The sequence below is a fragment of the Anguilla rostrata genome, chromosome 4 (genome assembly GCF_018555375.3).
Source record: "Anguilla rostrata isolate EN2019 chromosome 4, ASM1855537v3, whole genome shotgun sequence".
NCBI lineage: Eukaryota > Metazoa > Chordata > Actinopteri > Anguilliformes > Anguillidae > Anguilla > Anguilla rostrata.
In genome coordinates, this window is record NC_057936.1 from 8,492,093 (window position 1) to 8,519,044 (window position 26,952).

At 52.2% G+C, this 26,952-nt stretch overlaps 1 protein-coding gene across 1 annotated transcript in view; it reads left to right on the top strand.

Moving 5' to 3' along the window:
- Positions 1-26,952, top strand: part of notch2 (notch receptor 2) — a 66,379-nt gene that overhangs the window by 7,871 nt on the left and 31,556 nt on the right. The window contains 5 exon segments of the mRNA XM_064334035.1: positions 4,245-4,326; positions 22,770-23,029; positions 23,727-24,068; positions 24,973-25,095; positions 25,880-26,113. Of these exon segments, the coding sequence (XP_064190105.1) occupies positions 4,245-4,326; positions 22,770-23,029; positions 23,727-24,068; positions 24,973-25,095; positions 25,880-26,113 (1,041 nt within the window).

A 26,952-nucleotide genomic window follows, 5' to 3' on the forward strand; every position in this document is an offset into this window, starting at 1 on the left:
TAAAAATATACCAGCCAGAATATTTTCTTTTTACCCTCCCAAAATAATTTGCATGCATTATTCCATGAAAAATGAGTTAGTTTTTAGTATGCTGCTTCACATTTAGATTAGATTTTAAAGGGACAGTTACAAAGAGAGAAGAGCAGATTTCTAGCTCTTATTTAAAGTTTCCTTTTTGAGCGACAGCGCTGTATTAACTCTTTAAGGTTTGAAGTGGTTTGTTGCGGGCGTTTTTTCGTTAGCGCGGAACGGTCTGCGGCTCTGCGCGGAAGCCAGGATCCGGGGGCACCCTTGTCGTTATGACGCCATCTTTAGCGAAACCGTCTTCCTCTTCATTTTTTTCTTTTCGGATGGCCCGACCTCTTCTGCGTGTGTTGCCTTGCGTAAGGCCGGTTGCTAAAATAGTCGCTGCGTTTTCTGCACGCGATGAGTTAGCGACAGCGGCGTTCGACCGGTGAAAGAAACCGCGACGCCCAGCAGCCAGTCGTAGGCCTGTTAGACAGTGTGGACAGCGTGGTGCGTAGTCAGGCTCATATCATCGCTCCCATATCGTCTCGCCTCCAAAGACATCGCGGTTTTAGCCATACTTGGCGGATGACCCCAATTCATTCATCCACCAATGACAGTTTTTTCACCCGCGTTTGGCGTGTGTTAATTTCGGACCTTGCTTTTTACATTACATTGCAGGCATTTGGCAGACGCTCTTATCCAGAGCGACGTACAACAAAGTGTATAACCATAACCAGGAACAAGTATGACGAAACCCCTAGAGAGAAGTACCGGTCCAAGTGCAGGGAACAACCGCACAGTTCAACTTGGACCCTGAAGGTTAAACTGATTAACACTAACACAACGAGAACGGCAACAACGCAATCTATGGAAAAAATACAAGTAGACGTTAAGACAGTAACTGTAACTGCTTGCAACTGCAATGGTGATACTGTATTGGGAGGGGGTGTCTTTGCAGGGTAAAGTTGACAGATAGCCACGAATGTCGTCACGACGACCGATGGCAACCTTGAGAACGATGAATTATTTATTACGAATTATTAAGGATGGCTGCGGTCTGGGTGCGACTCGCAGGCAGAGATCGAGTTGGGCCCAGAGCCAGTTGTTTGTGCCTTTCTCGATCGGGCGCCTGTTGGTTGTCAGTCGCAATGAGGAAACTGTTGATTCTTGCAGACAGGAAGTGAAGTCATAGCAAAAACCACATCCTCTCTCTGTCTTACTCTCAGTGCCTCGCCCTCGCCAGGTTTTTTTGTTTTGGCTGCTTTTCGTGGTCCGCGTGTCTGCGCTGCAGCTTTATATCAATGTGAATAATAATAGATCGCATTTTTGCACTTCCTGCTGATTGATTTCAGAAGATGTTGCTGAATAGGCCGTGACCCACATAGGCAGGGCCGCCGCTTTGGCTCTGCACAGCCGCCGCGGTCTAGACGGAGAGGGGGAAATTTATTCTGAGGAACTATAGGGTTGCTAACGCAGTCAATTCAGGAATTATATCGGGGGAAATCCGGAGAGAGCATTATGGGCCTTTCTCAGTTTGTGTGTTTTTGATTTTAATTTGCGTCCCAAATTTGCCTGAATTGGTATGGAGTTGACCCCAATCCTGAGCCTTTAATGATTGCAGTGAGTCAGGAGTTTGTGCTCATCTCTCCTACAGCACAGTGTCCCCATCATTGCACTGGCGCACATGCTTTCCAACATTATTTCAACACATGTCAGTTTCCGTCTATGGCTGCGTTGCTGGGATATTGTGAACGCAGGAACACTCTCTGTGGTATTAGTGTGTCAGTATACCTTACACCTTTTTTTTTTTTCAGAAGAGACCTTAAACGAGGCCCTGACACTCTCTGGTCATAAAAGAATCGTTGGCACTTTTCAAAAGAGCGCGGTTGTTAACCTGGGCGACCGGGTCAAATTCCCAGTAAAACCGTCTCAACCGCCATCTGGAAATCAGATCATCCCCCCCCCCCGCGTCTGATCGACTTCACAACCCCTTTGAAATTCCTTAACCCGTGTTCCAAATCTGCAATAAAAGGGATAGTTGAGCTCTCAGTTGACCATACTGCCTAAATAAAAGTAAAATTAAAAATGTTTTTCCTTCGGTTTGTATGGACGGAGGACGGAGTGTAGCACAGTGGGTAAGGAACTAGACTTGTAACCGAAAGGTCGCAGGTTCGATTCCCGGGTAAGGACACTGCCGTTGTACCCATGAGCAAGGTACTTAACCTGCATTGCTTCAGTATGTGTCCAGCTGTATAAATGGATGCTATGTAAAAGGTGTGTAAGTCGCTCTGGATAAGAGCGTCTGCTAAATGCCTGTAATGTAATGTAATGTATGGAATCCGTGGCGCGCGTTTCTGCTGTCCGGTCCACGCGGAGCGAGTCTGTGCACGGTCACGATGGCGCCGCCCTGCTGGGAGATCGGCGGGAAGTCTAGCCTCGCGCCTTCCCCGTGTCGCCTTTGGCGAAATCGGCAGACGTGCTGTGTGGATTCTGGGGAGCGTGCCGCCGTTGCCGTGGCCGCTCGCGTGTCTGAGCGACGGGTTCGGGACGCGGGGCGCGTGCGTCCGTGACCGTCCCCCCGTTGGTTTTAGGTAACAGGCCGCGTTATCCAGCCGGCTGCGCTGACTGCGTGCCCGCGCCCTCCATTCTGCACAGATCCGGTCCCCGGTCGTCACGGCTACTGCAGATCGGTTTGTAGCAATAGCACACAGTTTAGACCAGTGTTTCTCAAACCCTGGTCCTGGGGACCCACTGCCCTGCGTGTTTTAGATGTCTCCCTGCTCCAGCACACCTGATTCAAATGAATGGGTCGTTATCAGGCTTCTGCAGAGCTTGATGATGACCCGTTCATTTGAATCAGGTGTGCTGGAGCAGGGAGACGTCTAAAACATGCAGGGCAGTGGGCTCCCCAGGACCAGGGTTGAGAAACACTGGTTTAGACTGAGCTGAGAAGGAAAGCTGGGCCTTTTTCTGTGCTGGGGCAGTGAGTAATTCACTGTTTAGGGCTGTTGGAGGGCCTGTTGTAAACTGTGTAGCTGTTTTTGTGAGTTATTGCAAAGGATATTGTGGGTTTTTGTCGTGAATTGCTGTAATGTGAGCGATTTAGGGTGGGTCGATGGTGAAGTGGGGTGCATCGTTGCCTCACAGCAAGAAGCTTCGAACCTGGGTTTGAATCCCGGGTGGGGTCTTACTGAGTTTGCTTGTTTTCCCCATGCCTGCGTGGGCTTCCTCTGGGAACTTCGATTTCTATCCCACAATTCAGGGACCTGCAGGTTAGGTTAGTTGGAGTTTCTGAATTGTACATTAGTGTGAGTGCGAGAGTGAATGGTGTGCGCCCTGTGATGGATTGGCGACCCGTCTGGGGGATTTCCTGCCTCTCTCTCTCTCTCTCTCTCGGTGCATTCTGGCATAGGCTCCAGCCCCCACATGACCCTGGCCAGGAACGAGCAGGTTAGATAATGGAAGACTGCAGATAAGATATTGGAATGTATTCATTGGCTGAAAGACGGGAAAAAAACATGCCCACGTGTAGCAGAACTACGGCACGTCCTCCCCGGCTTGCTAGACCTCTCCTCACACACCAGGTCCTCATAAAGCAGGTCTGTGTCAGGTGTGTGTGTGTGTGTGTGTGTGTGTGTGTGTGGCGTGCGTCGTCTGCTGCGTGCGAGTGGTGGTGGTGTTCAGGGTGGTGGTGGGGTCTTGCGCTCTGGAGTCCCGTTACGACTCTGAGCTGGGCCCCCCTTGCGGTCCTGGTCTGGTTGAGCTGAATGGGCCGTCTGAATGGTTTTGGGAGAAGAGCCCGAAGGCTCTTTGGCTTCCCCCAGTGTTCTGGTTTAGCCCAGGAATGTTCCTGCGGAAGACCCCCTTTTTTACTGTGGTGTGCGTCTGCCTGCCCATACATGTGTGTGTGCTGGGTGGGGGGTGGGCGGGTGGGTTTGTGTGTGTGTGTGCGCGTGTGTGTGTGTGTGAGTGTGTGTGTGAGTGAGTGTGTGTGTGTGTCGGTGTGAGTGAGTGTGTGTGTGTGTGTCGGTGTGAGTGTGTGTGTGCGCCTGTGTGTCAGTGTGAGTGTGTGTGTGTGTGTTGGTGTGAGTGTGTGTGTGAGTGAGTATGTGTGTGTCAGTGTGAGTGTGTGTGTGTGTAGTGGCAGCAGAGCAGTTGTAGAGATTCGCATCTTGCCAGCGTACTGCACGTGGGACCCTTTTACTGACGGTGCTGTTCTGTGCTGTTTGTTTCAGCTCTGCAGTGTCTGGACTCCACCCAGCCGTGCGTGCACAACGGCACCTGCATCACCTTCCATAATGGCACGGGATACTGCAGGTACCACTGAGGGTCATCTGTGTGTGTGTGTGCGCATGTGTGTGTGTGCTGTGTGTGCGTGTGTGTGTGTGGTGTGTGTGTGTGTGTGTGTGTGTGTGTGTGTGTGTGTGTGTGTGTGATACTGCAGGTACCACTGAGGGTCATCTGTGTGTGCGTGTGTGTGCGTGTAGTGTGTTGTGATACGCAGGTACCCTGGTCACGTGTTTTGTGTGTCGCATGTGTGTGTGTATATGTGTGTTTTGGCGGGTGGGGGGGAGTGGGTGTTTGTGATTTTGTTTTTGCATGTGCGATTTTATTTTGTCTCCATGAGACTGGTGGAGAATGGCTTTTAAATGAGTGTTGATGTTCTTCAGCCATAAACTTTCCTTTGCGTACAAGAGAGGGAAGTTTCTCTTTCAGAGCTGCACTTTAATTGAACTGTTTCACAAATCAACAGCAACATGATTATTTCAACAGCAGTAGAGTCCCATGGTTTGAGGTTTTCGCAGAATGGCGTGTCATCAGATAGCTCAGTGGGTATTGCATTCTGTTAGCTTTTCATTTCGCCTCCTGCTTCAGTGTAATTTTAACTGACCTTCAGTGCAACTTTCAAGGTCGTAGACGCGTTCTGCTTCACTCACACATCATTGAAACGCACTGCCGGTTTGCTCAGCTGTGACATTGCATCTAACTATTACACCGTAGACTGTTAAAATCAGTGAATTGTTTTAAAAATGATTAGCATTTTTACTTGAATGGACCTATTAAATGGTAACCTTGGTAGAGTACTGTTAATGTTTTTCGTGGTAAAAACCCTGCTTCTCAGAATCCGGTGTCTACCCTCTAGACCGACCACAGGATGCTCGGGTACAAGGCAAGATAACAGACTAAAGATGCAAAGGAAAGGATTCTGAGGCTGAGAGTGGCAGCGGGAGTGAGAAACCGCAGACCAACTGAATCATTCATTTGTTTTTTTACGCAACGGTGCCAGAGAGGTTTCAACACCTATTTCAAACCAGCCTTTACCTTCCCAGTGACCTGTGACCTACTTTCATCAGTCAGTTCTATCCCGTTAAGTCCAACGCTGGACTCTGCATGTGGGTTAGAACGCACTGCTTCTTAATAAGAAAAAGGGGTATCCCTCACGCTCCTCACCATCCTCCGGAGGGCTTTTTTGCCCCAAACCCGAGTAACGTTTGGCGTGAAAATCCGGTCTGTTTGACAAAAAAATGACACCGTTGTTTTTGGAAAAAAGCGTGAACGCGACGGGACGGTATCGAGGGAAGAGACCACGCGAGCGGTGTCGGAAGCGGCGGACGGCGTATCCGGGCGTGTGCGGTGGCGCGTCCCGGTTCGGCGCATGCCAGATCGGCGACGCGGACGGGGCCCGCGCTCAAGGCGCCGACCGCTGCGGTTCCAGGATGGGGGGAGGAGGCGGCGGACCCGTCCGCGAGAAAGAGGGACGGGCGCGAGGCGGAGTCGGTTACGGGACACCCGGCGCCCGGAGAGACCAGCAGCGGCTAGCGGCCACACGCGCGGGCGTGGCGGCGTCGACGACTCGAAACGCCATCGAGCGAACGCACGCGGCCCTCGGTTTGGGCCGAATTCGTGACGACAGATGAACGACGCCGAGAGGAGCTAATTTGGGAGGACGAGTAAACGCGCGGGAGGAACGGCTGCCGATGACAGGCGTTCTCTGGGTTCGGACCCGGCCGGCGATCCGGGGGAAATCGAATCAGGTGACCCGAGGCGGGGGGGGTTAAGACCTGATTTGGCGTCCGGCCTCCGTTCAGCTGTCCCATAATGCCGCGGAGTGAAAAGGGCCCTTTGTTAGCACAATCTCATTACGGGCGCCGTTAGCCTGTCCCACATACTGGAGGCGAGCGGCGCTGAGTAAACAGTGGAGTCCCGCGGGTCGGGTGCAGCTGGGGGCTCTGATTGCGTTAGCAGTCCTGCGAGCCAGGCCAGTGATGACGATGATGATGATGATGATGGTGGGTGTGCCGTGCTGGGACGGGGGGGTGGGGTTGGGTGGGGTGGTGGGGAGGATCGAGCAGATCCCAGAAGTGCGGGGCTGGAAACAGAATTCCAGGGAACTGGGCCGCTTGTTCCCGATTGGCTGATGGGCGGGACGCCCGCGCGCTGGAATTTCAGTCGGCCGCGGTGGTGTCACCGGGAGAAGAGTCACCGGGAGAGATGTCAGCGGGGCAGGGTGTGTCACAGAGCGCAGGCTGTCAAACCGGTGAGACTGCGAAACCTGGGCCGGGGTGTGTGTGTGTGTGTGTGTGTGTGTGCGCGTGTGCGCGAGCGTGCGTCACTGCGCATCGCAGTCTCTTTATGTGCCTGTCTCTGTGTACGTGTGTGTGTCACTGTCTGTGTATGCATGTGTGTGTGAGCTCAGACACAATGGAAGGACTGGTACTGTGTGTCACTGGTTGTATGTGTCGATGCCTGCATACACGTGTGTGGGTGTGTGTGTTCATGCATGCTTGTGTATATTTGTGCGTGCCTGCACACACGTGTGTGTGTGCGTGTGTGCGCGTGTGTGCGCGTGTGTGCAGTGGGAGTTTAGGACAGCAGGAGTGAGACTCAGGGCTCGTACCTGAGCAAGCTGTCGCCCCTGAGGCCAGAGAACGGTGGTAAAAATACCACCCCCCCCCCCCAGACCCCCAAACCCCCCAGACAAGGGCCTGCTTTGGTGCAATTCTCTATAGCCGCGTTTCCACCAAAATTACCCGGAACTTTCAGTCCCAGGAACTACTTTACCAGGAACTAAAAGGTTCCTTCAGCCAATGGTTGTCTGCGTTTCCACCGGGGTCTAAAGTACCGCGAAGATTAGGCAAATTAGCCCACTGACGTTGTCGTCGGTCCATCTGTCATATGATTTTTCTGTAACCCCATACTACCACCGAAGTAGCCTACATTATTTTCTAATAACCGGGACAGCCCGGAGGGTTTATTCCACTTATATACAACGGGTTACCAACAATGACTATATATGGTTACTTTTGTATTTATTGATTTTCATATATCCTCTCAAACACATTCATTAACAGCAGAAAACATGCACACGTTGTAAACAATTTGCTGTTTTATTACTTTCTCGTTGTCAATTCCATATAGGCTAATCGCAAAATGACAAGAATAGAACGAAAACTCGGACTTGCGTGAAAATGTAAATTAGTAGTGGTACAGCCACCGTTTGCTTTCCTTCGAAGTTACTGCTAGCCGAGCAGCGAAGTGTGCCCTCCAGATGCGAACCATGCACCATAAATGAGTCCATAGTCTTCCTGGTCTTTTCGTGGAATTGAAAATGGCAGTAAAATTGAGTAAAATTACGGCAGTCTGAAAAAGCTAAAGCGAAGATTACTAGAATTAACCTGTTATTTTACCCGGATAAAAAGTGCGGAAGGTGATTTCCAGTTTGCTTGTACTGTATCACCAATGTTAATTAGGCAGAACTACCGCATACCTCACATAACTGTATCAAACGTTTTGAGTCAATTACAACGGGCTAACAAAGAAAATCCGGAAGAAAATATTCAGCAACCGAATTAATCCGTTTGAATGTTTTGGTAGCCTACGTAATATGCTGTCCCAGCACGAATGCGTAGCATTTTATAAAACGAATACTAAAGCAAGAAAAGAACAGAAGAGCACACGTTATAATTCCAAGACGTTGACAGGTTATAACCAAAAGTAGGCTACTGCGCCGCATAACATACAAGTTTGATTTGAAGTTATTATGAAAATAAATTGGTTTGCCGCTGCATATTTTCAAACATGGCGGGTAATGGCGGAAAATAAATACAACACAAATGCTACGAGTACTCGACCAATCAGAAATGTTCAGCGCTGCAAGCTCCACCCAAAAGGTTCCTGTACTTTCGGAAAGTACTACCCCTCGAGCAGGAACGTTTTGGGGGGTAAAACAAAGCCCCCAGAACTAAATTTAGACCCTAGTTCCTGCGGTGGAAACGCACTGAGTTCCTCAAAAGGTTCCTAGTTCCGGGGTATAGTTCCTGCGGTGGAAACGCGGCTTATGACTGTGCCCCTCCCTTGTATCTCTTCCCCTCACCCTCTTTCTCCTGCTCTGCCTTTCCCACAATCATTCTCTCTCTCTCTCTCTCGCCTCTCTCTCGCGCTCACTCTCTCAGTTCACTTCACTAGGCTGTATTTGGCCTGGAATGCGTAAGGGGAATATCACCAAAGCATTGTACGCAAGCAGATTCTTCATTTTCTCTTCCTCGCTTCTCTCTCTCTCTCTCTCTCCCTCCCTCCCTCCCTGTCTCTCTCTCTCCCCCTCTCTTTCTCTCTCTCTCTCTCTCTCTCTCTCTCGCTCCCTCTCTCTCTCTCTCTCTCTAGCCCCCCTCTCTCTTGTTTGATCTGACAGGTAGAATTTGTCCTGGGGCAGACTGGAGGAAGGGAAGAAAGCAGAGTGTCTTTTAACAGTGGAGGGGGTGTAATGTGAGAACCGCGTCCCCCCGACTCTCAGCTCTGATGAGGGGTGGGGGGGGGGGGCTGGGATGGAGGGATGGAAGGAGGGAGGGAGGGAGGGAGGGGGAGGAGAAAGGAAAGAAATTAACCTGTCACTCCACTCGTCTCATCACCCTGTCAGTCTTTTAGTCATCCCTCGCTCTGTTACGGGAGATGCCTCTGGGGACGGCTCACCTGGCCTCTTAATCCCTCCCTCTCTCTCTCTCTCTCTCTCTCTCTCTCTCTCCCCTCTCTCTCTCTCTCTCTCTCTCTCTCTCTCTCTCTCTCTCTCTCTCTCTCTCTCTCTCTCTCTCTCTCTCTCTCTCTCTCTCTCTCTCTCTCCTCTCTCTCTCTCTCTCTCTCTCTCTCTCTCTCCTCTCTCTCTCTCTCTCTCTCTCTCTCTCTCTCTCTCCCTGTCTGTCTCTCTCTTTTTCTCTCTCTGTCTCTGTTTTTCTCTCCCTCCCCCATCTGTCATCCTGTTTCTCTCTGTCCCTCTCCCTCTCTCTCTCTCTCGCATTCTCTTTTTCCCCCTCTTTCTCCTCCTTCTCCTTCTGTCTCCCTCTCTCTCTCTCTTTCTCTTTCTGTCCCCTTCTCTCTCCCTCCCTCCCTCAACCCGTGTCTCCGTCTCTCTCTCTTTCACCCCCTCCCTTTCTCTCTCTGTCCCCCCTCTCTCTCTCTCCGTCCCTCTCCCTGTGTTGCTCTCTCTCTCTCTCTCTCTTTTCCTCACCCCTCTTCTCTTTCTCCCCGCGTGCCACTTTCCTCCCCCCTGCTTGTCGCCGCCCGTGTCTCTCTCCCCGTGTTTCCCGCCGGAGGGGCGTGCGAGCGCTTCCTGCCTGGCAGAGGCGCGGCCCCGTCGCCGGGAGAACCAGTCGGGGCCGATCTAATATGCAAATGAGGGGGGTGATGTCACAGAGGCGCGGAAGACCGGCGGTGAGCGGGCGACCGGCGGGAACCGGAGAGGGCGCCGCCCCTCGCCGCCGTGACGACCACGCCCTCCCCCGCTCCTCTACCAACACATCGGCGCGAGAGCTTCCGTGCGTGTCATCATGATAATAATAATAATAATAATAATACTAGTCATAATAATAATAGTCATAATGGTCATAATGGCAGTATTTATGCACAGCGTGCGTTATAAAGTGCGCTGTGGTCACCGTGAATGGCGCCCACCTTTTTGAGGATGTGGAGTGGGAGTGTGTTCAGAGCCTGAGCTTTTGCAGAAGTGAGATCCACGCCCACATGCACGCACACACACACACACACACGACACATGCACGCACACACACACACACACCCACATGCACACACACACACCCACATGCACGCACACACACACACACACACACACACACACACACACACCCACATGCACGCACACACACACACACACACACACACACACACACACACACCCACATGCACGCACACACACACACACACACACACACACACACACACACACACACCCACATGCACGCACACACACACACACACACACACACACACACACACACGACCACATGCACGCACACACACACACACACACACACACACACACACACGACCACATGCACGCACACACACACACACACACACACACACACACACACACGACCACATGCACAAACACACACACACACACGCCCACAGGCACGCACACACACACACACACACACACACACACACACACACGACCACATGCACGCACACACACACACACACGCCCACATGCACGCACACATACACACACACACGCCCACATGCACGCACACACACACATGCACGCACACACACACACAGGCACACATGCGCACACACACATACACACACACACACCCTTACGCGCACACACACATACACATACACACACACACACTCACGCACACAGGCCCACATGCACGTGCACACACACACACACACACACACACACACATGCACACACACACACGCACACACTGACACACACACACACACACTCACGCACACAGGCCCACATGCACGTGCACACACACACACACACACACACACACGCACACACACACACACACACGCACACACAGCGCTGTGTTTGGGGGAAGCCTCACAGCAGGGTGTGGAATGTGGTGACCAGGCTCTAAACCCGCCGCACACGGGGCAGATAAGCCGGGGCCGTGACACACGCGTGTGTCGCCGTGACGATTTTAATCACGGGCCACGCCTCTTATCAGCCCTGCGGTGCTCCACACCCCCCCGTCCCGTCCCAAACTCCTCCGACAGGCGCCCTGATTTTTTTTTAAAAGAACACGCCGATCAAACGATCAGGGCGAGGGGTCAAGGGTCACAGCGTCATCCCAAAATCCGCAGGGGGCGGGGCTACCCTGTGCTGCGCCTCTCCGGTGGGATTTTAAACTGGGATGAAGGCGGTTCTGTGAGCCGGCCAGGGAACAGGGCCTTGGGTCCCCGGACAGGGCGCTGCCCCTCACACCCGTGGGAAAGGTGCGCATCGCGGACGGCGTCCGTAAACACCCAGCTGAGTAAATGGGTTTCGAGTGCGAAAAAACAATAAGCCGTGTTTTTTTTTGTTTGTTTCTTTGTGCGGAACTTAAAACTGCAGTTCTGCAGAGGTTTCCGTGCGCAAGTGAAGTGCGGAAGTGGAGCGTGAAAATCTGTAAAATGGACCCCTTGATTTTCAGATTTGATAGGGGGTGTGTGCCGAATAGCCAGGCTGTGAAGTTCAGCGTGGGTCTCCACCCTCCTCAGCCTCCGTCTTTTCCTTCCCTCTTTCCCTCTGTCCCTCCCTCCCTCTCCTCTAATTCCCTCTTTTTCGCCTCTCCACTCTACTCAATCCACCCTTTTTTTTCTCATGCTATTAATTTCTTTCCTCTGCACCCCCCCTCCGCCCCTCTCTCTCTCTCGTTCATGTTGCTTTTGCGGCCGTTCTGTTCTCCTGTGAAAAGGAGCAAAGAGCTAAAGATGGAGAGGAGAGAGGGAGGGGGCAGTGCTTCTAAAAATACCCCCAAAATTTCAGTACCCAATGAGGAGGCAGAAGTTAATGACTGGGCCAGAAATGGTGGATGACATTTAACCCTTTGAAGAGTAGGTTTTTTTCTTCTTCTAGAATTCCACTGCTTTCAAGTCACCAGTGCTGATTGTGACATCAGCATTAGAATGTTCAGTTAAGAACATTCTGATCACACATTTGTGCTCTTGCACCTTAAAGGGTTAATAACCACCAAGAAGGAAGGAACTTGAGAAACTGAGAAAGTGTGAACTTTTAATACCCCCTGAGAAGGAAGTAAATAGTCTGTGTTTGTCTGTGTGTGTGTGTGTGTGTGAGTGTTTTTTTGTGTGTGAAGTGTGTATAGTGTGTGTGTGTGTTTGTAGTGTGTAGTTTGTGTGTGTGTGTTTTGTGTGTGTGTACGTGTGCATAGCGTATGCGTGTGTAGTTTGTGTGTTGTGTGTGTGTGTGTGTGCACGTTTGTGGCCTTACTGCGTGGAAGTTGCACTCTTAAAGTTAAACGAGTGTCAGTTATTGGGATGATTGCAGCCCTGCTGTTTCCAGGCTGAAGGACTCCAGACGACTCTGGCTGAGCTGGGCCTGGGCCTGTGGCCTTTTTCGGCTGTTTCAGCAGAACCCGTCCCGTCTGCGTGGGCGAACCTGCTGGGGCCTCACGCGTGTGGGACGCTGTGGGTTTGGGGTTTGGCCTGAGGGATGACGAACAAATCGGGCTGTTGTGGGACAGCGGTGTGTGTGTGTGGGGGGGGGGGGTGGGGGGGGCGAGGGAAAGGTAGCGGAGGTGGTGCCCCTTGCCCTTTGCCCTTTCACCCCCCTCATGCGAAGACAGGGAGGAGGGTTAGAGGTCTGAGTGGCAGAGAGGAGGGGTAGAGAGGCGGGGTGGGGAGGGCGGGGGCAGGGGGGCGGGGGGGGGGGGCTAATGTGAACCAGCTGTGGAAATCTGACACCGCGGGAGAGGTGGGGGGTTGGGGGGAACCGCACAGAGAGAGAGAGAGAGGGGGGGGGGGGTGAAGAAAACGGGCCAGTGTGGTGCATGATGGGGGAACCCTATAGAAGGAGGCCTCGGAAACCAAGACACTCAGTCTGATGGGCTACAGTGTGTGTGGAGGTGGGGTTCAGAGTGCCTGTGTATCTGTGTGTTGTGTATGCTTATAAACGTGTGTATGTGTATCTTGAACGCGTGTACATTTGTATTTATGCATTTGTGTGTGTGTGTTGTGTGTGTGTATGTGTGTACATGGTAGCATGCCTGCGTGTGTGTGTGTGTACACGGTCACATGCCTGTGTGTGTGTGTGTGTGCTGGTGTGTGCGTGTGTGTGTGCGTGTGGTGTGTCACAGGTCGTGCTGGTGTGTGTGTGTGTGTGCTGGTGTGTGTGTGCGGGTGTGTGCTGGTGTGTGTGTGTGTGTGCGCGGGTGTGTGTGGGTGTGTCTGTGTGTGTGTGTGTGTGTGTGTGTGTGTGTGTGTGTGTGTGTGACACGGTCACATGCCTGTGTGTGTGCGTGCTGGTGTGTGTGTGCGTGCGCTCGTGAAGCTGCTTACTGTATTTTCCGTGACTGGTTTCACATCTGTGCGAATCTCCATCTAACTTCCCTGTGTCATCCCCACCCAGTTGAACTGAGTTGCTCTGTGGCCTGACGGCAGCCGCACTGCTCTGTTCTCAAACCCTGTTCTATCCAGCTGTGTGAACGGATGCGATGCAGGAGCTGTGTAAAAAGTTGCGTGAGTCGCTCTGGCTAAAAGAGGCACCTGCTAAATGCCTGTAACTTAGCGTTCTGTGCTCCACACTCGCCCAGCGAACTGACGCCCAGTTTCCACGAAACGTCCTGAGGCGAGTCATCGTTATTTGTTCTCCTCGGTCTGAAATTAAACCTTTAGAAAGCGCGTACGCGTGGCTGCGCCGAAACACTTAAGCAACACCGGCCTCGCCGTTTGTTTTCGTTTAGTTTTTTTTTTTTTTTTTTTCGTTCCGCCGAAATGCCGGTGTTGCTCAATCTCCGAAGCAGTGTTTACATTACCTCACTCTGTTGCCGTTTGTTTCCAGTTACCCAGAACGCACGGCATGAGGCCGTTCCTGCCCCCACCCCCCCACCCCCCCCACCCCGCCGTGCCTGTTAGCACAGGACTAGCGCCCGCGCTGGAGAGCGCCGCGCGTTCAGATTCCGCGCGGCGCGAGGTTCGAGCCGGGCTTTACGCGCACAAAGAGCGAAGCGCCTGCTAGCTTAGCCGAGCGCTCGGAGAGAGTCCGTGTTTATGCACTTTAGGGATCAGGAACGCTTTTTAACGGCACGGGTAAGCGCGGCCCGATTCGCTCGTGCTCAGTCCGCGGGATGACTGGTGACGCAGTGCATTCTGGGCTTTGTAGGAGATTTAGGTGGCCCGGGAAGGATTTAAAATGGGTGTGCGTTGACTTAAAATGAAAGGGAACAGGATTTTACTGTAAGTGTACACATATGCAGAATATGCACACGTCCTGGCATGAGTCTCCAGTCAACTATGCCATTCTGTTATGTGTATTTGATGGGTCCCTGACAGGCACTAAATGTTTGATTTGGGTCCTGATATTAGGAACGAGTGCCCTATTGGGTATTCCCCACTCAAAACCAAGTCAATCCTATGAAGAAAACTGATCTGGAACAAAAAGCCAATCATCTTTTCGTGAAACAAAACAAATTTCAGCTGAGGAATGAATGGGCTTCATTCGCAAAACTTTTCTTGTTTTTCTTACTTCTGTTCTCGAAAATGGGCCTACAAAAAACCAAAATGAAGTTTGCAGACCATTGTTTTTGTGCATATCCCAGGTGTATGAGATGATGAATGCTGACTGTTTGTAAATTTTATGCACAGTCCCGTTCATGTGATTCGCATAAGGAAACAGCCACAAACAAACACGGACAAGAAATTAAAAAAAGATGAATGCTGAAACGTTCTTGGAAATGTTCTTACACACAATTTATGACCGAATGTGACGGTGCACGTGTTTGGTGAAAGAGGCGCAGTGTTCCTCTGGAACTGGCTGTTCTAGCGTACGCGGTGGTCATTTTCAGGACATCACTGCTGTGTAAATCACAGCCGTGGAAGTGTGTAGAACACAGTGTGGCCTTTGGCTTCTTCCTTCTGGATCACATCAGCCATTAAGCACAGGCCGAGCTCTCCTTCCCTTGTTGAAATTTCACGGGAACCTCTGGCCTTGGTTGATGAGATCTGGTTTGAGCGTCCCGTAGATCCGGGTCCTCGCTTCGACTCCTCGCACAGGCGGCGTACTGTTCGCCGCCGAGGACCGCAGACGTTCCTGGTCGAAAAAAAAAAACACGCTCGATTTAATTAGCCAACGATTTCAGTGGCCTTTCAGGTCAGAAGTTCAGCTGGGGTTTGATCTCCTGGAATTGATTGACAGTGAGAAATTGGATGAGTTAATTACACGGCTTTTTTTGTCGCGTAGGGGAAAATGAGCTCAAGGCCACATGAATGGTCCCCATATGGTCTGAGGCATTCGAGCGGAACTTTCAAAGACAGCGGAATAGAGCGGGATGGCGTGCCTTCGAACCTCAGCGCGGAAGCCTTGTTTCCACAGCTGGGCACATTGTGACATATCAAAGAGCGTCCAACGGACAGACGCAAGCAGACCGTGCGATAAATACAGGACTCCGCAGGCATCACAATGAGACCGGTGACATCACAACGCTTCAATGGGGATGCATCACAATGGGACCAAGTGACATCACAATGCTTCAATAGGGACACATGACAATGGTACACAAAGACAAGACGAACCTGGTATGATTACTGTCCAGTATTGACTGGGGGGGGGGGGGTAAGAACAATAATTAAGTCTGGGAGCTTTTTGGAGTTTTTGATGGCGTGCGACACAAAGCTTTCGTTAAGGCCGCCCCTCCTCCATTGTGTGGCAGGATACCTGCGGCCAGAGGCCAATGGGGAGGACGGCAGTGGCGTGGGAGGCTCCGGCCAGAGATGGCGGCGGAGGAGGCGGCGGCGGCGCCTTTGTAACGCTGTCGTCTGATTCGCTTTAACCCTTTAAGGCGTGAGATGACAAAATACGCGGTCGGAACGTTCTCAACTGAACATTCTAATGCTGATGTCACAATCACTGCTGGTGACTTTGACCAGAGTTCTAGAACGCTGATTTTAAATGTTGAATTAAACTTAAATTTAAAAAAAAATGTTTTAAACTGACTCTTCAAAGGGTTAAGCGTATCAGTAGATCTGCTTAGGGGGAGAGATGGCGTGAATGACATGTAATTAATACCCTCTTTCGCGAAAAAAAAAAAAAAAAAAAATCTAATCACCGCCTTCCCACGTGAGCCTCTGGTGTGGAAGAATGCCAGGAATCCAGAGGCCGGCGGTGGGAACAGGAGGTACCACAGGTAAACAAGCGCGGTTTTACGGTTCCCCGTCCCTGTGCTTTAGGCTGTGTGGCTGCAGCGCGTAAATAATGCAGTCGTTCAGCACCCAGCGATACTGCCTCGTGCAAACACACTCGTGTGCACGGGCAAGATCTTTGGGGGAAAAAAACAGCTAGGGAAAACCGAATCGCTGACTCACGCACTTTGCAGGATAAGGGAAAAGTAATCACGTATTAGCAAATAGGAACCGCAGCATGGGGACTCACAGCAGCGAGACACGCCAGTCATAGCGGTAGAAGTGTAGGCCGTCGAAAGTGACAGACTGTAAACGAAACCGCTGGGTACGTGGGAGAGAGAGGCTGCAGAGCAGCTGGCCTCTGAAGCTTATTTTGCCAGCCAATGCACATAAAATCTGAATGTGAGGGAAGTGTAGGATTAAGGTGTGATTATAATTGTGTAATTAAGTTTGAGGGCCTGTCCACGGGGCTGGTTTTTTCACACCGTAAGAAACCTGCAATGATTGAAGTCCAGTGAAACTGACACTCTGGCATATGAGTCTTGGCATGTGTTATGTCTTTTTTATGTCTTTGTTTATACCTTTTATTTATTTATTTTATGCATCTTTTTATTTTTCATTGTATAGCACTTTGGCCAACTTCTGTTGTTTTTAAATGTGCTTTATAAATAGACTTGACTTGACTTGACTGTTGTTGGAAAGCAGTGGCTTGTTAAAACCTGGATTGGAAGCTGAGGGTCATAACTGCACCAGTCACAGAGCGTAGCCACACAGTTATATGTAGTGACGGACATTGTGCCCTAAAAAACACGCAGTTTTATGATGGTCTGGGACTTAGGTGCTGCTCCACCACTTGTGTTTGCTCATCCGGGGGAATGTGGATGGAGAACCTGCTATAACAGGAGCCAGCTGCTTTGAAGTTTGATCACGTGACATGCAGCAGCTCGGAAAAGATGGATGTCCACGTTTAGGGGGATTACGTTCGTTAACATTAATTGTCAAAGCCCTTCCTTCGGGTTACTCCGGTTTCTTCCCACAATCCAAAGACGTGCAGGCGAGACTAATTGCAGAGTCTAAATTGCACGCAGGTATGAGTGTGAGAGTGAATGGTGTGTGTGCCCTGCGGTGGATTGGTGATCTGTCCAGGGTGTGTTCCTGCCTCTCACCCAATGCATGCTGGGATAGGCTCCGGCCCCTCTCACGACCATGTGGAGGCGGAATGAGCGGGTTTGTTGACGGATGGATGAATGGACGTTGGATGGATGGATGTATAAACCCTTTGAGCAAGAGCGGCTTTGAAATATACATTCAAAAAGTCATTTTATCAATGAATGACGTGGTATTGATAGTGAATTAGCTTTTGCGTGGCTGGTGTGGAGATGGACCTTGTGTAACGGGTTCGAGGACAAACTCAACTTGTTCCGAGTAAAAGTCCAAGATGGGCGTAAATGTTTTTTTTTAAATGGCTGCCACCCCCCTCCCCCGCAGTTGTAATGGTATGCCCCAAATTGGAATGTTACTATTAGAAAGCATTTGTGATAAAGCCCATGTCTGCCCCATGTGAAACAAGACTAGGTCAAAACCTAGTATGTGGCTGGACCTAACACACACGATCCGGCCGACCAATGGTGTAACTTCATAACTCGGCCGACCAATGGTGTAACTTCATAACTCGGCCGACCAATGGTGTAACTTCATCACTCAGTCACAGACATTCGCGTTTGTAGGGCTGGCCCCACTGTTGCGGTCCAGCCAAATATAGCATACTAAGCATACTTGATGCAAACTTTAATTATACTTAGAAGTATTCTTAAGTATAAAATTGTATACTTCAGGCATGCTTCAGCATACTGTCTTTTTTTCCACACATGGGTTCCCCTTTTGTGAAATCTCTACGTACAGTTGACAGATGTTATGTGGCGTGTTTTGAACAAAAAAAAGTGTGACTGGGGGCTGGGGGCTTGTCGCTGCATTGCATCACAGTAACGGGGGTTTAGCGACAGGAAACTTTCGCGACGCGTCGCAAAGCAGGCCGGGGCAAGCAGGCCAGGGCACACAGGCCAGGGCACACAGCCAGGCAATACAGCGTGGCAAGACTTTAGAGGCTGTCTGTCAAGCGTGTCCGTTGAAATGTACTGGCGCTCAGATGAGGGGCCGCCGTGTGAACTCCCCCGGCCGCCGGTTTCGCGAAAGAATCAGGAAGCGGGGAGGCGCGTCGCGCGACACAGTTTCGCTCGTCAAACGCGCCGCGAAATGCAGAACCGCGTGGAGCAGGCAGCACTGGACGCAGGCAGCTCATAGGCAGGACTGGCTGCAGGCAGCTTTCTAGAGGCTGCTGAAGCTGGCCCCTGGAACTAGACTGCAGGCAGCCTTCATTTAGAGAGGCCCTAACTGACTCGGCTCCCTTCACTTAAGAACAGGACGGGAGCCTGTCAGGACTGGAGCAGCAGCTCCTTCATTTACTGCAGAGCGACTGAGACTGCAGCAGCTCCCTTCACTTAGAGACGACTGAGACTGCAGGCAGCTCCTTCATTAGAGAGACTGAGACTGCAGGCAGCTCCTTCATTTAGAGAGGACTGAGACTGCAGGCAGCTCCCTTCACTTAGAGAGACTGAGACTGCAGCAGCTCTTCATTAGAGGGACTGAGACTGCAGGCAGCTCCCTTCACTTAGAGAGACTGAGACTGCAGGCAGCTCCTTCATTAGAGAGGACTGAGACTGCAGGCAGCTCCCTTCACTTAGAGACGACTGAGACTGCAGGCAGCTCCTTCATTTAGAGATGACTGAGACTGCAGGCAGCTCCTTCACTTAGGAGAAGGACTGAGACTGCAGGCAGCCCTTCATAGAGACGACTGAGACTGCAGGCAGCTCCTTCATTTAGGACGACTGAGACTGCAGGCCTCTTAGAGAGACTGAGACTGCAGCGCTCTCATTTAGAGAGGACTGAGACTGCAGGCAGCTCCCTTCACTTAGAGAGACTGAGACTGCAGGCAGCTCCTTCATTAGAGACGACTGAGACTGCAGGCAGCTCTTCATTTAGAGACGACTGAGACTGCAGGCAGCTCCCTTCATTAGAGAGACTGAGACTGCAGGCAGCTCCTTCATTTAGAGACGACTGAGACTGCAGGCAGCTCTTCATTTAGAGACGACTGAGACTGCAGGCAGCTCCCTTCATTAGAGAGACTGAGACTGCAGGCAGCTCCCTTCACTTAGAGACGACTGAGACTGCAGGCAGCTCTTCATTTAGAGATGACTGAGACTGCAGGCAGCTCCCTTCATTTAGAGAGGACTGAGACTGCAGGCAGCTCCCTTCACTTAGAGACGACTGAGACTGCAGGCAGCTCCCTTCATTTAGAGATGACTGAGACTGCAGGCAGCTCCCTTCATTTAGAGAGGACTGAGACTGCAGGCAGCTCCCTTCACTTAGAGACGACTGAGACTGCAGGCAGCTCCCTTCATTTAGAGACGACTGAGACTGCAGGCAGCTCCCTTCACTTAGAGACGACTGAGACTGCAGGCAGCTCCCTTCACTTAGAGACGACTGAGACTGCAGGCAGCTCCCTTCACTTAGAGACGACTGAGACTGCAGGCAGCTCTCTTCAGCCCCCCCCCCACCAGTTGGTCAGGCGAGGAGTCACACGTGATACGCTGTGCTGGGTAAAACCCAAGCATATGTTTTATGCTCCTGCATAAAAAAATAAACAAAATAAAAGGCATGGGCGTCTTCAAGCTCTGGAAAACCCGCCAAAAAAAAGTCAGCGAGTTGCTCGGTGGAACCGAAGCGCTGATGTATCGGACCAGTCAGAGAACGCCTCGGTGGAGGGGAGCAAATCTGGACCTACTTCTGTAAACTTCAAGGCACGCTTTTAGGAGGAAGTTAATTTGAATGGCTTTATAAAAATGGCATTTCGGTAATAAGTATTTTAAGAAGTCTATTGGTCACCGGGGCGCCGCCGTCTGGGTGTGACTAACTGTCCCGTTACATGAATGCATGCATTGCTTTTTTATGTTTTCAGTGGTCTGGTGTTATTGGGTGGCGTGTGTGCATGTGCGTGCGTGCGTGAGTGTGTGCGTGCGTGCCTGTGTGTGTGCGTGTGTGTGTGTGCGTGTGTGCCTGTGTGTGTGCGTGCATGCGTGCGTGTGTGCATGTGTGTGCGTGCGTGAGTGTGTGCGTGTGTGCGTGCGTGTGCGTGCGTGTGTGCATGTGTGTGCGTGCGTGTGTGTTTGTGTGCGTGTGCATGTGTGTATGTGTGTGCGTGTTTGTGTGCGTGTTTGTGTGCGTGTTTGTGTGCGTGTGTTTGTGTGTGTGGAATGTAATTTTAGTGCTGTGGGCACCCGTATACATGCAGTAGCCTGCTGTTTGAAACAGAACTGCTGTGAGCCAGTTACATCTAAAGGCCACAGAACCAGGAAGTGGTCATTGTGGTGGTGAGTGTCCAGTCTGAGAGGTGCTTTTTGTGCGTGTAGCCCTGACTGTAGCCATTTTGGCTCTGCGCCATGTTAACCCCCCTTTCTGCTTCACGCTACGCTGTGGTTTTAGTGCCGAAAATACGTCCTCCTCCTTCTGTTGCTTTCTGTTTATTTCCAGACTGCATTTGGGAGGAGGTGGGCTAGGAAGTGATCATGCTGTTCATATATATATATATATATATAAATATAGAGAGAGAGAGAGAGAGAGAGCGAAAGAGATACAGACAGAAAGACACAGATAAACAGCGAGAGAGATATTTTGTATTATTCCTGCCAATAAAGCTACTTGAATTTGAATTTGAGAGAGAGAGAGACTGGCGGTGAGAGAGAGAGAGAGAGACACAGAGAGGAGAGGACGAGACAGGCAGGCGAGCGAGAGAGAATGGCAGTGAGAGAGAGACAGACAGGCAGGAGAGAGAGACGGAGCGAGAGAGAGCCGAGGAGAGAGAGAGAGACTGGCAGTGAGAGAGAGACAGACAGGCAGGGCGAGAGAGAGAGCCTGGCAGTGAAAGAGAGAGAGAGCCTGGCAGTGAGAGGGAGAGAGAGCCTGGCAGTGAGAGGGAGAGAGAGAGCCTGGCAGTGGAGACAGGCAGGCGGCAGCGAGAGTGGCGGAGAGGAGAGGGAGACAGACAGGCAGGGCGGCGGAGCTGCATGAGCGCCGCCCGCCAGCGCAGCGGCACGCGGCGACCGCTCCCTGCGCGGGACCGAGCTGACGCAGTAAGGCCCCAGTGCGGCGCACCGCTCGTCGCCGCCGTCCCAGGAGGCATCCCGCGCCTCTCCGTCCCAGACCTCTCATGCCCCCTCGTCCTCCCACTGACTCCCAGTGACATCCAGCCATTCTCTCTTCTCCCTCTCTCTCCTTCTCTCTCTCCCTCTCTCTGTGCCTCTCTCTCTCCCTCTCTCAGTTCAATTCAATTAAAGTTGCTTTATTGGCATGAAATACAAATGTAATTATTGCTGAAGCATACATACAAGTATGTTAAATAGTAAAATAACAATAATGGTAAATGGAACAATGTATAACAATAACAGCAACAACAACAACAGTCTCTCTCTCTCGCCCTCCCTCCCTCCCTTTCCATCTCTCTCTCTCTCTCTCTCTCTCTCTCGAACACAAAGCTAAATCTGCCTTCAGGGTAGAGGGAGGGAGGAGAGGCTGCTTTTTTCACCACTGTTTTGCTGAACTGTAATCTGCACTCTGTAATTGTCATGCGCATGGATTACTTGAGGGAGAGAGAGAGTGAGAGAGAGGGAGAGGGATAGGGAGAGAGAGAGGGATAGGGAGAGAGGGAGAGAGAGAGCAAGAAAAAGCGATCGGGATACCCTAGCTTTGTGACCTGGCATGGCCATGTCCTGTGCCACAGCTTAAAACCACACACACGCACACACACACACACACACACACACATACAGTATATACGCACATACAGTACACACACCCATACAGCGTACGCACACAGATACATTATACACACGCACGCACACAAGCAATACACATGCGCACACACACACATACATACAGTTTCCACACACAGACACACACAGAACACACACGCACATATTCACACACACACACACACACCGCACACGGAATTCACAGATATTTAGGCGGGTACGCAGCCAGATGCTGTTTTCTGTCAGTTTGCGTTTGATGTGTGCGTGTGTGTGTGTGTGTGTGTGTGTGTGTGTGTGTGTGTGTGTGTGTGTGACTGTGTGTGTGTGTGTGTGTGTGTGTGTGTGTGTGTGTGTGTGTGTGTGACTGTGTGTGTGTGTGTGTGTTGTGTGCGTGTGTGTGTGTGTGCGTTTGATGTGTGTCGTGTGTGTGTGTGTGTGTGTGTGTGTGTGTGTGTGTGTGTGTGACTGTGTGTGTGTGTGTGTGTTGTGTGTGTGTGTGTGCGTGTGTGTGTGTGTGTGTGTGTGTGCTGTGTGTGTGTGTGTGTGTGTGCGTGCGTGTGTGTGTGTGACTGTGTGTGTGTGTGCGTGTGTGTGTGTGTGTGTGTGACTGAAGGCCTGTGGTGTCGGTGATGCTCAGCTAACCGAGACCACATGTTTTCCGCCACCCGTTCCTTTTTCCGCCGCGGCGGCGCCGCCGTGCGCAGAGCGCGGTAGGCCAATGACGCGTCCCGTCCCCTGCGCCCCCCCCAGGTGCAGCCCCGGCTACGTGGGCGAGTACTGCCATCACCCGGACCCCTGCCGCCCGGGCTACTGCCTCAACGGCGGCAACTGCAGCGTCACGGGGAAGCCGGGCAGCCCCGCCTGCTCCTGCCCGCTGGCCTTCACCGGACCCAACTGCCAGACGCCCCAGAACTCCTCCTGCTACCCCAGCAACCCCTGCGCCCACCAGGGCACCTGCACCCTGCTCTCGCTGGACAAGCACGAGTGCCACTGCCCGCAGGGCTGGACGGGTACGTCTGGAGCCGCTGCTGCCCGCCTCGCGCTTCACACTGATCTTCACACTGCAGGAGCACTGCACTTTATCTGTAAACTGGAGCTGCTGCTCGCTTCACGCTTTAACTGTTCTAACTCATCCCTGCCCTGCCTGATCTTCACACTGCAGTTTCTGTGTGAAACAGGAACTGCTGTCCACTTCACACTTAATGGGTAAAGAGTTGGTCTTGTGAACCTGAAGGTCACAGGTTCGACTCCCTGGTAGGATGCTACCGTTGTACCCTTGCAGTACTTGAGCTACATTGCTACAGTATGCATCCAGATGCATAAATGGATGCAGTTAAAATTATGTGTAAAAACGTTGTGTGAGTCGCTCTGGATGTGAGCGTCTGCTAAATGCCTGAATGTAATGTCTTCAGCACATAACCCTTTCTGAGCTGAGCTGAGCAGAAAATGAAAATGCGTGGCAGTTGTGTGTCATAATGAAAAGCTGACTTGAAAATACTTCAGTATTTTTAAAATTGTCACCCATTTGAAGCTTTTTGCTGTGTAGGCACACTTGCCCACCGCTGAATATGAGCTGAGGTGCCAGTCGGTCCTTGTGCCCCCCTGGCGTCTGCTGGCTGGGTGTCCCGTGCTGGTTAATTGGAGGACCGGTGGGGGCCTGTAGTTTTGGCTCACAGAGCTCTGATCTGACCGGTCGCCCCCCCCCAGGTCCCGACTGCACCCTGGAGGACAGCTGCGTGTCCCGGCCCTGCGCCAACGGGGGCGCCTGCACCCCCCTGCCGGGGGGCCGCTTCAGCTGCGCCTGCCCCGCGGGGTACGGCGGCCCCCGCTGCCAGAACGACACGGACGAGTGCGCGGCCGCGCCCTCCCCGTGCCAGAACGGCGGCGCCTGCGTGAACACGCCCGGGTCCTACCGCTGCGGCTGCGCGCCCGGCTACACGGGGCGGCACTGCGAGACGCCCTACGTGCCCTGCGCCCCCTCCCCCTGCGTCAACGGCGGCACCTGCCGCCAGACCTCCGAGTCCAGCTACTGGTGCCACTGCCTGCCCGGTGAGGGGGGGGAGGGGGGAGAGGGGGGGAGGGAGGGGTGAGAGGATAGAGGGAGGGAGGCAGAGGGGAGGGGGGGGAGGGAGGAGGGAGGGAGGGGGGAGGGGGGGGGAGGGGAGGGAGGGAGGGAGAGAGGGAGAGGGGGAGAGAGAGGGAGAGGAGGGAGGGGGAGGAGAGAGGGAGGGAGGGAGGGAGGAGGAGGGAGAGAGAGAGGAAAGTGAGTATGTGAGGGAGAGAGGGAGGGAGGGAGAGGGAAAGTGAGTATGAGAGGGAGAGAGGGAGGGAGGGAGAGGGACAGAGAGAGAGCAAGATAGTGTGAGAGAGAGTGGTTGTTAGCCTAGTAATTGTTGTTACAACAGTTAGTTATAGAAATTATTCTGTTAGATTTACGTTGACGTTCTAATGTATTTCTGTATGCACGCTTTTACTGGTGTATTTCAAGCCAGTAAAGCATTTCGAATTTAAATTTTAGACAGAGAGAGAGAGAGAGAGGGGGAGGGTGGGTGGGTGGGTGGGAGAGGGCAAAAAAGCGAGAGAGGGAGGATGGGAGAGGGCAAAAGGGAAAGAGAGAGAGGGGGCTGTGTTGGTGCAAAGTGCACTGCAGACTGCGCTGTGTACGGTTTCCCCCTGTGTGTGTCGGTCTCTGTTTGAGGTGTAAACACTGTGGTCACGCGTCGGGTGCCTCCACTGTAACTCTTCTGCTCTGTTGCCCAACACGCGCGGTTCCGTGTGCCAAAGCGGGGTTGAGTTTCACAAGGTGCTGCAACTCGAAACAAGCGCAGAGAAAAAAAAAAAGATGTTTACGGTGACGTAAAGCAGAAGATTCTGCCGGTGATGAGTGAGGAATGAGGAGATTAACCTCCGTGTGTGTGTGTGTGTGTGTGTGTGTGTGCGTCGCCCTCGTCAGGCTTCAACGGGACGAACTGCGAGGTGAACATCGATGACTGCCCGGACCACCGCTGCCAGAACGGCGGCACCTGCATGGACGGGGTCAACACCTACAACTGCCAGTGTCCTCCTGAATGGACAGGTGAGTGTGTGCGTGTGTGTGTGCGTGTGTGTGTGCGTGTGTGTGTGTGTGTGTGCGTGTGTGTGTGTGTGTGTGTGCGTGTGTGTGAGGACGGAGTGTAGCACAGTGGGTAAGGAACTGGGCTCGTAACCGAAAGGTCGCAGGTTCGATTCCCGGGTAAGGACACTGCCGTTGTACCCTTGAGCAAGGTGCTTAACCGAAATCTGGATAAGAGCGTCTGCTAAATGCCTGTAATGTAATGTAATGTATTGTGCGTGTACATTCCTGTGTGTGTTATCTGTGCACATGCCTGCGTGTGTGGATGCATGTGTGCGGGTGTCTGTGTGTGTGAACTTGTAATACTATCTGTGTGAGAACCAAATCTCCTCGCAACGATAGAAAGATGAGGAAAATTATGCATAGTGGGGACGTTTTGCTGGTCCTCACAAGTTCAAGAGGCTGTTTTAGGGTTAGGACTTAGGGTTAGGGTTAGGGTTACAGTTAGATTAAGGTTAGGGTTAGGGTTAGGCACGTAGTGGTTATGGTTAGGGTTAGGGTTAGAGGTTACGGAATGAATGTAGTCAATGGGAAGTCCCCACCAGTATAGCAGTACAGGACTGTGTGTGTGTTTGTGTGTGTTATCTGTGCGTACCTGTGCATGTGTGTGTGTGCATTTGTGCGTGTGTTATCCATGTGTGTGTGTGTGTGTGTGTGTGTGTTATCTGTGCGTGCGTTTGTGTACGCCCCGCCCCCTCACACCGGAGCTCCACCCCCTCACCCTGCGGCTCCGCCCCCCCCCCCACAGGTCAGTTCTGCACGGAGGACGTGGACGAGTGCCGGCTGCAGCCCAACACCTGCCAGAACGGCGGCACCTGCAGCAACGTGGAGGGCGGCTACAACTGCGTCTGCGTCAACGGCTGGAGCGGGCCCGACTGCGCAGAGAACATCGACGACTGCGCCACGGCCGCCTGCACGGCGGGCTCCACCTGCATCGACCGCGTGGCGTCCTTCATCTGCACCTGCCCCTTCGGCAAGACCGGTGAGCGCCAGGGACGCGCGCCGCTGTCCGTTAGAAGGGGCTGGACTCGAACGTGGAAATTCACGTCTAAGTACTGAGGGAAGTAGTACTGTAAGTCCACATATTAACTCAGGCGCTGAACCGTAGTCGTCAGGCTGAACAGGAAGCGACAGCCAAGGAACGCTGATAAATAATAAGGGGGCTCTGGGATTGGCCGAACATCAACGAGACGTCCTTTTTCGGCCAATAGCAGGGAAGACATAACGAACTATATACGTTACACTCTAATACCTATGTGCACTTTTGTGCAATATCTAATTATTAACTAATGGACTATCGGTGGCTATGGCTGGGTTTGTGATTAAAAGCTTATGCAGCCTGTCTGTGCTGTTAAGAACTCGCCGTGTTGACATTCTCACACACACACACACACACACACACACACACACACACTCACGCACACACACACACACACACACACACACACACACACACACACACACACACACACACACACAGGTTGGGCTTCTTGGCTTTCACATTAAGCACACAGTCCGCTATCTGGTGCACGCGGGAATTTTCTCCGGGATATTTTTCCGCTGCGGCGGCAGGTCTCTGGCGTTGGATCAGTGGCGGGCGTGGCCCGTTTCTGCTCGGGCCGCGGTCTTGTCAGATCCGTCTGCGTCTGGGATAAGGAGCTGGATAAGGCCTAATCGCGTGTGTTCCAGTTTCACTGGAAGTGCGGGTCACCTGCCAGGCGGGTAGTAGCTCTGTGGTGCATTGGTCTTTTTTTGGGGGAAAATGTCTTCTAAACGGCCACACAGGTATAACAGCACACTGGCTACGGCGCCTGCGTTTGT